Source organism: Schistocerca serialis, chromosome 11 (genome assembly GCF_023864345.2).
Source record: "Schistocerca serialis cubense isolate TAMUIC-IGC-003099 chromosome 11, iqSchSeri2.2, whole genome shotgun sequence".
Taxonomy (NCBI): Eukaryota; Metazoa; Arthropoda; class Insecta; order Orthoptera; family Acrididae; genus Schistocerca; species Schistocerca serialis.
In genome coordinates, this window is record NC_064648.1 from 153,400,438 (window position 1) to 153,413,840 (window position 13,403).

At 40.5% G+C, this 13,403-nt stretch overlaps 1 protein-coding gene across 1 annotated transcript in view; it reads right to left on the minus strand.

The window, feature by feature from the left end:
- Window positions 1-13,403, minus strand: part of LOC126426566 (uncharacterized) — an 85,721-nt gene that overhangs the window by 59,570 nt on the left and 12,748 nt on the right. The window contains exon 2 of the mRNA XM_050088465.1: window positions 6,468-6,628. Within this exon, the coding sequence (XP_049944422.1) occupies window positions 6,468-6,628 (161 nt within the window). The remainder of the gene's footprint in view (window positions 1-6,467; window positions 6,629-13,403) is intronic.

The window sequence follows — 13,403 nt, forward strand, 5'->3', positions numbered from 1 at the left end:
AATGCTGATTTTTTTAAAAAAAACTGCTATGTATAAAAGTATTCTACTTTTAATGCACATCACACCTGGAGTAAAATAGAAATTACGAAGATATGCACCATAAACTAAACAGCTTTTCAAATGTTAAAAACATCTTAGCTACATTTGTGCATAGAATTTTGACACATCCAAACAGCTCACTTAATTTACAGAACAGCTCCGTGCAAATTAGTTCCTATAAGTGAAGAGTATAATCTTTACATCATATGACAGCGATCAATGAAATTTAGAGTTCAGCTTTTACTGAGAAATGGAAAACTTTCTTCAATTTTCATTTTACAGCATACATGTATCACACAAAAGAGTAATAAATTTCGAAACAATGGTTCCATGCAGCTTTTCACATTCGTCTACTCTGCACTTGTTCTCTCTCTGCACAAGTACTGCAACTCATATTCCTTTGAGAGGCATTTCACAGTATTATTATTATTATTTCTTTCCTTTCTCAGACGTTATGACTGGTTAAAAATGGAATGTGACGTGGACCTTGAACACGCACGACTTCCTTTTAACTGTACGGTATATGTTACATTGCATTTAGGAACTTTCGGGTAATTGAACATGTGTCAATAATTACAGATTTCTGAAGCTGTATATATATACGTTTGGATGTAGCTGTATTGCGTTGATGGACTGGTGGATATTGTGTGGTATGACTCCTGTAGTTGATAGTATAATTGGTATAATGTCAACTTTATCCTGATGCCACATGTCCTTGACTTCCTCAGCCAGTTGGATGTATTTTTACTTTTTTGCTTTTATTATTATTATTATTATTATTATTATTTTAGGCATGTGACATTCAAAAGTTAAACTTGCCATTGCTCTTGCTGTTTAATAGTTGTCACATACCTTTTAATTTACAAATAATTGTAACTAATACAACGGAAACTCCAGGTTCGAATATCAACAGTGTAGGAAAAGACAGATTGCTACTTATTGTAAAGAAACATGTCAAGTTGCAGACAGGTGCAATTAAAAGATACTTACATAAAGCTTTTGGTGACAGCCTTCATCAGTAGAAGAGAGACACACACACAAGCAAGTACACCTCATGCACACACGACCGAGATGCTACAGTTGGTGGTTGCAAGTGAGTGAGGTGTGCCTGCTTGTGTGTGTGAATGGTGTGTGTCTCTCCTTAACTGATGAAGACTGAGGCTGAAAGCTTTATGCAAGTGTCTTAATTGCACCTGTCTGCAACTTGACATGTCTCTTTATGGTCGATAGCACTCTTGACTTTTCCTACATTATTTATAACTAATACAGTTAGGATAACAACTAATGACAAAATAGAATTAGATTTTTGTGATTAAAATAAATTAGGTTACATCTGTTAGGCATGTAACAGAGAAAGAACACAGAAAAAATCATTTTGGTAATTTGACAAAATATACTGAAGTTTTGTTATAAATCTGATGTATAACACTTTTACTCATAGTTACAATCTTCCGTAATGATTGCATGGTAATGTGACTTATTTCTACAATGTGTTATACATTGTTATTTTTATGATTTTATTTGTTTTTAATTATAATATGTGCTTCTGTGTTCATAGTTGTTTCTGTGTATCAAAATTGGTGATGACGCAATTTTTTCACAATTTTGGGGTCTTTCTTGTTAATGTTTGGTACTTGTGTGGGACAGTGGTTAGTGGCTATTGTGTATATTTGTTTGCCATCATTGGTTAGGTTACATTTCTGAGCTTAGTTATGTGAGTGAGTTTCCATTGTTGTACTGTGAGCTTTTGATGTAGACAGATAGGATAGCAATGCGTTAAGGCTTGGGTAACAGAGCTGATGATTTGAGTGTGTTGGTTTCATTTCAGCTGTCATATAGGTCAAGTGAAATTTGTGGTATCAAGTTTTGGAGTTGTTTGTGGGTTCACAGCATCCAGGGGTATGAGCTCTCTACATCAAGCACACTTTGCAATACTGGGTTTTTGAGTCGTAAGCAAGTGCGTTGGTCTACGTTTGAGATTTACAGGTTGAGCAAAATTTACGATACAACGGCTTTCCTCACTGCATTATTATGTTGAATGTTGATATTTTTGTGGGCTTGACTTTTTGGTTAATATTTGTTTTGAAGTAGTGTCACTATTCTTGTTGTTGCTGTTGTGGTCTTCAGTCCTGAGACTGGTTTGATGCAGCTCTCCATGCTACTATCCTGTGCAAGCTTTTTCATCTCCCAGTACCTACTGCAACCTACATCCTTCTGAATCTGCTTAGTGTACTCATCTCTTGGTCTCCCTCTACGATTTTTACCCTCCACGCTGCCCTCCAATACTAAATTGGTGATCCCTTGATGCCTCAGAACATGTCCTACCAACCGATTCCTTCTTCTGGTCAAGTTGTGCCACAAACTTCTCTTCTCCCCAATCCTATTCAGTACTTCCTCATTAGTAATGTGATCTATCCATCTAATTTTCAGCATTCTTCTGTAGCACCACATTTCGAAACCTTCTATTCTCTTCTTGTCCAAACAATTTATTGTCCATGTTTCACTTCCATACATAGCTACACTCCATACAAATACTTTCAGAAACGACTTCCTGACACTTAAATCTATACTCGATGTTAACAAATTTCTCTTCTTCAGAAACGCTTTCCTCGCCATTGCCAGTCCACATTTTATATCCTCTCTACTTCGACCGTCATTAGTTATTTTGCTCCCCAAATAGCAAAACTCCTTTACTACTTCAAGTGTCTCATTTCCTAATCTAATTCCCTCAGCATCACCCGACTTAATTCGACTACATTCCATTATCCTCGTTTTGCTTTTGTTGATGTTCATCTTATATCCTCCTTTCAAGACACTGTCCATTCCATTCAACTGCTCTTCCAAGTCCTTTGCTGTCTCTGACAGAATTACAATGTCATCGGCAAACCTCAAAAGTTTTTATTTCTTCTCCACGGATTTTAATACCTACTCCGAATTTTTCTTTCGTTTCCTTTACTGCTTGCTCAATACACAATTGAATAACATCAGGGAGAGGCTACAACCCTGTCTCACTCCCTTCCCAACCACTGCTTCCCTTTCATACCCCTCGACTCTTATAACTGCCATCTGCTTTCTGTACAAATTGTAAATAGCCTTTCGCTCCCTGTATTTTACCCCAGCCACCTTTAGAATTTGAAAGAGAGTATTCCAGTCAACATTGTCAAAAGCTTTCTCTAAGTCTACAAATGCTAGAAACGTAGGTTTGCCTTTCCTTAATCTTTCTTCTAAGATAAGTCGTAAGATCAGTATTGCCTCACGTGTTCCAGTGTTTCTACGGAATCCAAACTGATCCTCCCCGAGGTCGGCTTCTACTAGTTTTTCCATTCGTCTGTAAAGAATTCGTGTTAGTATTTTGCAGCTGTGGCTTATTAAACTGATAGTTCGGTAATTTTCACATCTGTCAACACCTGCTTTCTTTGGGATTGGAATTATTATATTCTTCTTGAAGTCTGAGGGTATTTCGCTTGTTTCATACATCTTGCTCACCAGATGGTAGAGTTTTGTCAGGACTGGCTCTCCCAAGGCCGTGAGTAGTTCCAATGGAATCACTATTCTTACCATTATATATTTAGTTTGACCCTGCTCAAAACCCCATACTTCCTACAATTGTCCTGTTAGAGTAATTCTATTGCCGGAATTAAATATTCCATGTGTTCCGTTTGGCCGCAGATATAATAAGTGCCCCCCTCCCCCAACCCATCTTGATGATGTCAATGATCAAAGCACAATGATCACAACTTTGGGTTTTGCCTTCCAGTGGACCACCAAATTTCAAAAGCTTCTGTCATCCCCATCTGTAACACCGACTATTGATTGTCTACACCACAATACTGACAGGTAAGAATATTACCAAACTATCAATTTAATACGTCACTGTGGCAAAATACTAACAAATTATTTTCATAAGAGTGGAAAAACTGGCAAAGCTAACCTCAAGGAACATCAGTTTGAATTTCGGAGAAATGTAGGAACATACTAGGGAATATCGACCCTACAACTTACCTTAGAAGAGAGATTTTAACAAAAGCCAAATGTATGCTTAATTACAGATATGGAGAAAGCTACTGACAAAGACACCCTCTGAAAATCTGAAGGTAGCAGATGTAACCTACAGGGAGTGAAAGCGTTATACAGAACTTTTACAGAAACCGGAAGGCAGTTATAAAGAGTCAAGGGACATGAAAGAGAAGCAGTGGCTGAGAAGGAAGCGAGATTGGACTGTAATCTACCCTCGATGCTACTCATTCTGTACACTGAGCATGTTGTACAGGAGAACATAGAAAAATTTACATGAATTAAATTTCAAGATGAAGAAACAAAAACTTTCTGGTTTGCAACCAAAACTGTAGCTCTGTCACAGACAGCAGATTAGAAGAGCAGGTGAGCAGACAAAAGCGAAACAAAGGTACTATAATGAACATAGCTGAATTAAATGGTGTGATACTGAGAGAATTAGATTAGGAAAATATACATTAAAGGTAGTTGATGAGTTTTGCTGTAAAATAACTGATGATGGCCAAAGTAGAGAGGATGTGAATGAAGACTAGCAGTGGCAAGAAAAGGGTTTCTGAAGAAGAGAAATTTGTCAAGATCGAACATAGATTTAAGTGTTAGGACATCTTTTCATAAGGTATTTGTGTGGAATATGGTCTTTTACAAAAGCAAAATGTGGATGATAACCAATTCATACAAGAAGGGAATAGAACATTTTGAAACATGGTACTGTAAAAGAATGTTGATAATATAGGTAAATCGTGTAATCAATGAGGAGACAATGAACACATATGGGGAGAAAGGAAATATGACATAACGTGACTAACATAAGGGACTGGTTAATAGGCCACATTTCAATACATTAAGGGTTCACCAATTTAATATTAAAATGACGTGTTTATAAAAATTCCAGGAGGAAACCAAGACATGAATCAGTAATCAGGTTATAAATGATATTGGTTGCAGTAGTCATTTGGAAATGAAGAAGCCTGCACAGGATGGAGTAGCATGAAGAGCTGCATCAAACCAATCTTCGGACAGAAGACCAAAACAGTGACTACACTCTCCAGACAAAACACATAGATCTCTTTCACTATAGCTTTCGTTTCCATTGCCAATGAAAATGTCATATTCCATTCACGTCACAGTATTAGCAGAAACAAAATAATATAATTAACTACATGGAATAGGGATAAATTATTTACAACAGAAAATGCATATCACCAAAAGAAAAATAGCATAACGAAAATAAAGAAGGCTAGTGGAAACGGTATGACAATCAGTGTCCATTACTGAACTACAACTTAGAAAGAAAACAAATACGCCAAGAACTATGACGAAAACTTTTAGTCCGACAAAAAGCAACAGATCTTACCTCCCTGGGAGTAGTGAATACAAACATAAAAACACACAAACATAATTGGGCAATGAGGCAGAATATGTGAAAAACACTACAATAAAAAGACAGTATGTTCACAAGCAGGTCTTCAAGTATATTTCACACAAGAAATTAACAGAGGGCACCAGCAAACAAACAGTACGCTGCAAGTGAGAATGAATTTGAATTGGCGCGTGAACTATAACTACCCATGACGTGTAAAACTACTCAAAATACCTAGAAATACCGTGCCTTTTCCTTTCCAAGCCGACTTTCATCTCTTCTAATTTAATAGGTTTTCATAGAAAAACAACTAATTGTTAAACCATAACATAGAAATATCGGAGGTATTTCTTATAAACTACTGCACAATTTTTATCATTTTTATGCTCACCATGCAGTTTATTCAATAGGATACGTCTAATTTGGTGACAAACATCAACTCACCACAAAAAACCATTTGTTCAAATCAACAAATACACGCAAAACCGTTGCGGCACTGACTGCGACTTTCGCCAGCGATTTAACACAAGGCGTCAACGGACGAAGACTATGCATCGTATTCACCACAGTCTGGTATTCACAACTTGTATCAACTAACTACTTTAGAAAAGCGTGACGTCACAACTGCTTTCACAAACTGAAGTCGCGGGACAATAAATGCGAAAATCCGAAGTTTCTGGAAACAACACTAAATGTCTGGAATCTGATAATACGTTCACCAAATGAAGTGAAATATCTGTTTTGTAAATAAAACCGCATTTCCTTCCTTCAACTGTAATTTATCTCGGGGGGAAAAAACAGACCGACCAGTAAAGTGCATTACTTGGAAGAGTGGCTGAATTTCATGGTCTGATGTTTATTCTTTGTATTTGTTTTTTGTTTAGAGATGTACTTGCGACTGCAATCCATGTAAATAAGTGTCTCAAAGTATATGTGGGTTTGATTTCTGACCTACGTAATTGGTGACAGCGAAAACAAAAACGGTGTAAGTTGCAATAACATTTTTCGAATTACATCCGTTAAACATGTAAGGCACAAATAGTTCTTTACAAACCGTTGGTGACAAGATCCTGAAGCTGCAAAAAGAGACCGAATTTTTAGAAGAGTCGACGTTGAGAAACGACAGCAAGACAGACACGACGAGATCACAAACTCCAGCGATAACTGCAGCGCCGTGAGCGCACACCCGCGCCGGAAATGTTTCGTTCGTGCCAACTGCGCCGCGCATACAATTGCGGGCACCTCCATTTACACCCTCACAACCAGACATACGGTTTGCGATCTTGGAAAACATTTTCGCGCAACAACGGATCACAGAAGACCGTGAACAATTTACGCTGGCAATTAGCAATTTGGAATAGCGAACGACGACAGTAGTCTTCGATGTGGTTCTACAAAATGGTTCAAATGGCTCTGAGCACTATGGGACCTAACATCTGTGGTCATCAGTCCCCCAGAACTTAGAAGTACTTAAACCTAACTAACCTAAGGACATCACACACATCCATGCCCGAGGCAGGATTCGAACCTGCGACCGTAGCGGTCACGCAGTTCCAGACTGGAGCGCCTAGAACCGCACGGCCACAGCGGCCGGCTGTGATACTACACCCACCCCATCAACAAGCATACCTTGCCCCAAGGACTTCGCTAATCACTCGCTGCACGAAGTTACCCAAGCAGAGGCTTTCACAAGTGCTTTGCCAGAAGAAACATGGGGACAGAAACCCGTCGGTATTTTGGAGACATTTGCGAGCGACAGTGGACTATACTGTAATATCTAACGAGTTGCTGCTACGTATCTGGTGACAACTGCTTCCGTCCCAAGTACAGTTGACATTAATAGCGTATGAAGGACAACTGCTGGATAAATTCCTGCAAGTAGCTGATAGTGCATATGCCACATTGGATTCAACCTTGTGACATGCGTAGCAGCGACAAATGCGAGCGTCACAACAGAAGGTGACAAATACGCATCGCAGTTTTTGGAGGAGCCCATGCAGAATTGTGCCGCCGCATCTTGTCGACAATCACCGGACATCACTGGGGACCACAATGGGAAGAACTCCAGTAAGAGGACGCTGTCGCGTCGTTCATCCAACCTACAGCCATTAGATACCACTCAGGGTCAAACTGCTGCCTATGATATTTGCTGGTACCACAAATGGTTCGGCGCCCATTGCAAGAGCAGTCCGAATTAGGCACCACGAGCTGCAGCACTCACAAATGGTACTGCCAACTTAAGAAGAGTCATGTTGCAGCAACATGCAGATGAACACATGGCAAAGGTAAGGCCTATGATGGCATGCTTACTGCTTTTCCGATTAGTCGCGGCAGGACATCGCGTCAGCTGTACGTGGTTGCTAAGATTTCAGGCTTAAGATTTATAATAGGCAGTAGTTCAGAGGTCAGCACCCTTCCAGTCAAGGGCACAGTTAAGCCCACAATGCAAGATTCCCTACAGTTGCTGGCCATGAACAACTACAGCATCAAAATGTATGAGTGCAAAGATATGATGATAGACATTGGTTTCCCTACTCCATACAGTTGGTGTTTCGTCATAGCAGACATTATTCAACCCATATTAGGTGCTGATTTTCTGTCGCATTTTCCACTGGCTGTAGATTTGGCAAATGCCTGCCTTATAAGTGGGACACAATGTGACAGGGTGAAGGTAATTCAGAGAACCTCTGTGGACAACGTTATAGGCGTAATTACTGATGCAAGTAAAACAGTCGATCCCACATACTTCGGTGCAGCCAAGCAGTGTTAAGCATTATACAGTGCATTATATATGCATGAACCAGGTCCATTGGTTACACAACGCGTCCATAGTATAGCTCCAGAAAGACAAACTGAGTTAAAGCGATATTTGAGGATATGTTCTGCCTCGTGTTATACGAAGCTCAGACAGCCTATGGTCATCCCCGTTGCACCTAGTGCGCAAAGAGGACGACACATGGGCCGGCCGAATTGGCCGCGCGGTTCTGGCGCTGCAGTCTGGAACCGCGAGACCGCTACGGTCGCAGGTTCGAATCCTGCCTCGGGCATGGATGTGTGTGATGTCCTTAGGTTAGTTAGGTTTAACTAGTTCTAAGTTCTAGGGGACTAATGACCTCAGCAGTTGAGTCCCATAGTGCACAGAGCCATTTGACCCATTTGACGACACATGGCGCCCCTGGGACGCTTACTGTTGGCTGAACGCAAGAACAGCCCCGGATAAGTACTGATACGTAATATCCAACAATTTACTTATTCTCTGTCTGGTGCTCAGTGTTCAGCCTGTTTGATTTTTTGTTTATGCCATTTGGTCTTAAAAGTACAGCCCAAACCTGGCGGAAATTCATTGAAGAGATGTTACAAGGCTTGCCATTTTGCTTCACGTATTTCGGCCTATATGACATATTAACATATTGAGCTGATGCACAAGTTAATGACAAGTATATACGTGAAATGCAACAGAGGTTGTGCAACTATAGAGTGGTACTAAATGAAGACAAGTGCGTCGTGTACAAACCTGAGGTAACTTTCCTACGTCGAAAAGTCTTGGCTGATGGGATTCCGACCTTAGCCTGAAAAGCTTACCACATTGTGTAATCTACCAAAGCCAACGGACTATAAACAACTTAGACGATATTTAGGCATGGTAAATTTTTACCACTGTCATTTGCCGGTAACAGCTGCCACCCAGGTACCATCAATGGATGCAGTTGCGGGTAAGAATATCAAGGGCAATCAAATATTACAATGGGCATCAGAAATTCATAAAGCTTTCAGCCAATTACAAACCAGCCTTGAGGAAGCAGCATTGCTTGCCCACGCTGTCCCAGCTGCATCATTGAATATTGTGGTCGGCGCCAGCCATGCCGCAATTGGAGCACCACTACACCAAGAAGTGAATGGACATTGGCAGCCTTTGAGTTTTTTGACGAATAAGCTACAGCACAGACAGACAAAATGGAGTGCATACAATAGGGAGTTATTGACAGTATATGAGAGTGTGAGACATATATGCCCTTACATTGAAGCCCAACTAGTGACAATTTCCATGGATCATAAACCTATCATATCAGCATTCCACAACATCAGCGACAAATGTTCGACAGGGGAGTTCCAACACATAGAGTTCGACAGCCAATTCACTACAGACATACAGCAAATTAGAGACGCAGAGCACATAATCGCCGATTATTTTTCTCAAGTATGCAGCACAGTCGGCATCTCAAATTGCGACGACCTCGCCACAGTACAAGAGAGGGATCAAGAGTTGCAAGACTTACTAACAGGGTAGCGACTGGAACAAATATAAATTCAAGGAAGCAAAATCAAAATATGGTGGAATGTATCAAAACAGAGACCACAGCCTACATTAGGCAGCGATTCTGCAAAGTGGCTTTTGACTGTGTCCACAACTTAGTACACCCAGGTACAAACATCACTATCAAATTGCTAACTGAGCTGTTTGTGTGGCCATTGACTCATAAGGCTGCCAGGAATTGGAGTCGTTCATGCCTGCAACGCCAGCGTTGTGAAGTAGGACGGCAGAGGTCGGAAATTTTGCAGCTTCGCCAGCAAGGTTTGTTCACGTTCATCTCGACATAGTGGATCCACTTCCACCTTCAGGGGTATGAATACTTGCTCACAGCAGTAGACAGATGCACAAGATGGGCACGTTTCGGATGCCCCCTATATATTACAACAGATCAGCGTCAACAATTCCAGTCTAGTCTTTTCAATGAACTGGCTAGACTGTGTGGATTCCAACATCACCACGCAACCAGTTATCACACAGCAAGCAACGAGATGGTGGAAAGGTGGCACAGAACACTGAAGGCGGCCCTCATGTGTCACCGAGAACGTTGGACAGAGGCGCTACCACTGGTATTTTTAGGTTTTCAGACTGTGTATAAGGTGGATATAGACGCGTCAGTGGTGGAGATGATTCACAGAGAACCCTTGAGAATTGCTGCAGACTATCTCACAACGGCACCACTACAGCCACTGCAGGTACAGAGCATTCGTGACCATGTGGCAAGGATGAGAGAGCCAAAGGCGTCCTGCCATGGTGAACATCCAGTCTTTGTGCACAAAGTGTTGGCGGATTGCTCGCACATCATGTTGCACACAGACACCATACAGGCACCCCTACAACCTCCTTCTACTGGGCCCTAGTAAGTACAGCGATGTAATGCCCATGCCATAGACATCTCTCAAAATGAAAAACTTTCAGGGTATCCATTGAAAGAAAGAAACCAGCATGGACCTTATCGTCACCGAAGCATGAAAGCACTCCTCAAGTTCAGGATGATCGAGGGTCAGGCGAGCCTACACCCAGTTAAACTGGAGAGACAACACCAAGATGCCAGAGGACTACAGAACAACTGGTCGCACCCGTGCTCATACCCACACAACAACCAGTTATCCGCACAAGATCTGGACGACAAGTCAAATCCAAGTACCCCTACAGCCCAGGTGCTCTGCACTGTAAGGGAGAGGGGCTGTGTGAAAAGAGATATCAACCAGTAAAGTGCATTGTTTATTCCTTGGAAGGAGAGCTGATTTTGATGGTTATCCTATTTTTTTAGAGCTGTTCTTCCGACTGTAATCCAAGCAAATAAATGTCTCTAAGTACATGTGGATTTTATTCCTGACCTGCAGTCTTTAGTGGGATCTAGAGCGATACATTTTTGTTTTGATATGTGTTATTTTTGGATTATATCAAAGAGTTCATGTCACTTTTTTATTAAAATAGGCAACTATTTACAACTTATTGGCATCTGCGTTTCCTCTCATGTGGTCTGGAAATAGCACTACCGCTTCAATTCCGAAACATAAGCACATTTTTAAATTCTGAGGTTTTTCCTTCACACTGTTTCCTCCGGTTTGGTTTGTTTACCTAAATGTTTTCAACATAAAGATGTATATGTTGAAAACTAAAGTATATTCATGGCGTTTATATCTCTATATGTATGAAAACGCTAATTTTTACCTGTTAACCAGCTAGGTACAGACAGTTTCACCAGAATGGAATGCACTTAAACGGAAAGGGAAAGAGACTTCTCAGCTACAAAAATATTGAAATGTCGACGGGAACAGCAGAACCAAGGTTACCAAGCCAGCAACAAATGACAGTACAGCTATCACCACCAACTACAACAGTTAAACCATCAGACATTACAGAAAAAATACTATTTATATCAGAAACCAGGAGCAGAAAAACCCACATCTTCTTCTTTTTCTACTGCCTGCGTCCCACAGCGCAGGGTCAGCAGGGTTAAGTACATATTTGGCAAGGTTAATTTTAAGCAGTGGCCTAATGCCCTTCCTGCTACCACCCCATATCCCTCCCGGGATGGAATTAGTGTACCCCAGCTGTCTGCGTCTAGTGTAAAGCATGAAAGAGTGCGAATGTGTTGCAGATGTCTGTGAGTCGTGGAACTGAGGCTGAACGTGAGGACCAGCCCAGTATTCACCTAGTAGGACGTGGAAAACCGCCTAAAACCACATCCAGACTGGCCAGCACTCTGGCCCTCGTTATTAATCCGCCAGGAGGATTCGATCTAGGGGTGGCGCGCCTACCCAAGTCCAGGAAGGAGCAGGATAGTGCTCTCAGCTACCCTACTGGGTAGCAGAGAAACCCACATCAACTGAAGCAAAACAATCCTCTTCAGAAGTGGCAGGACCTATGGATGCAGCAACATCATCTCAATGGACAACGCAACCACCACCATCTGTGACAATAACAGAGGCCCTGTCACCAGTGGCAGCACCACCAGCATTTCCACAATCATGACCATTATCATCACAAGAATAAGCAACATGGGAACAAGCAACAGAGACAGAAGAACCAACAACATCAGCAGAAGAAACAACAGCAGAAGAAGCAATAAGAACCACTCATCCCCATAACAAGAGAAAAATTTCAACACCATGGAATGTTAAGGATTTTTTAATAGAAACTGCGATGAAAGAAACACTAAGATAAGTAACCTACAAAACGTTGTGCATGGTCATCTTAGAATAGATAATTTTAATAATGTCACATCCAGAATAGCAAATAATAATCTTATAATGAATTTAAATATTGGAGGATTATCAAGTAATCTCGTGAGTCACCTTCATGACTTAGAAATATTTCTAGAGTGAACAAAATGCTTTGTAAAGGTTATTTGCTTAAGAGAACATAGGCTTAGAAATGAAAATATTTATTGAACAAACTTACAGATTACGAAGTAGCAGCTAGCATCTGTAGAGACAATGGGTAGCTCATGTATTCTGGTTCATTCATCAGTGAAATACTGAATTAGTCAAAATTACAACAATTTAATTGAAGAATGTACATTTGAGAGCTGCTGTATAGAACGTAAGGAGTATAACATGCTGATAGTCAGCACTTATCGTACCCCTGATCATTAACTCTCCTGTAGTTTTCTGGTCAAAATTGAAAATTTGCTTCACCAACTAAAAACTGAAAAGTTGTGTAAAAAATTGTTGTTTGTGCTCATTTTAATATAGACATGAGAAAAAATGACAAATTTGCCTTTGAGATGAAGGAGCTGATGTCCACAAATGGTCTTTTTTTGTAGAAATGACAAGGGCAACTGCTTAATCTGCATCCTTTATAGTAGCTTAAATTACAGAGTAACAGAAAAATGTGTAGTAAACTTAGGTATCTCAGACAACAGTGCTTCATTACTGCTATTACCTTGTGTTATCACAAAGGACACAAATAGGAAAGTCAGAAATTTTAGACAAGGAAATAAGGAAATGCTTCGCAATAAAATCTGCCTCATCTCGTGACCGTTTACTACTCAGTCCTCAGTAAAAGAGAATTTCATTAGCTTTTTGAAGGCCCGTTGATGTTGTTCAATGAATGCTTTCGTATTCTAATCATAAAAACTGACAGATCTAAGAAGGGTTCATGGATAACACAGGGTATTCAGATTTCAAGCATGAGGAAAAGAGAACTTCATATGAAAGCAAAAGTCAATCA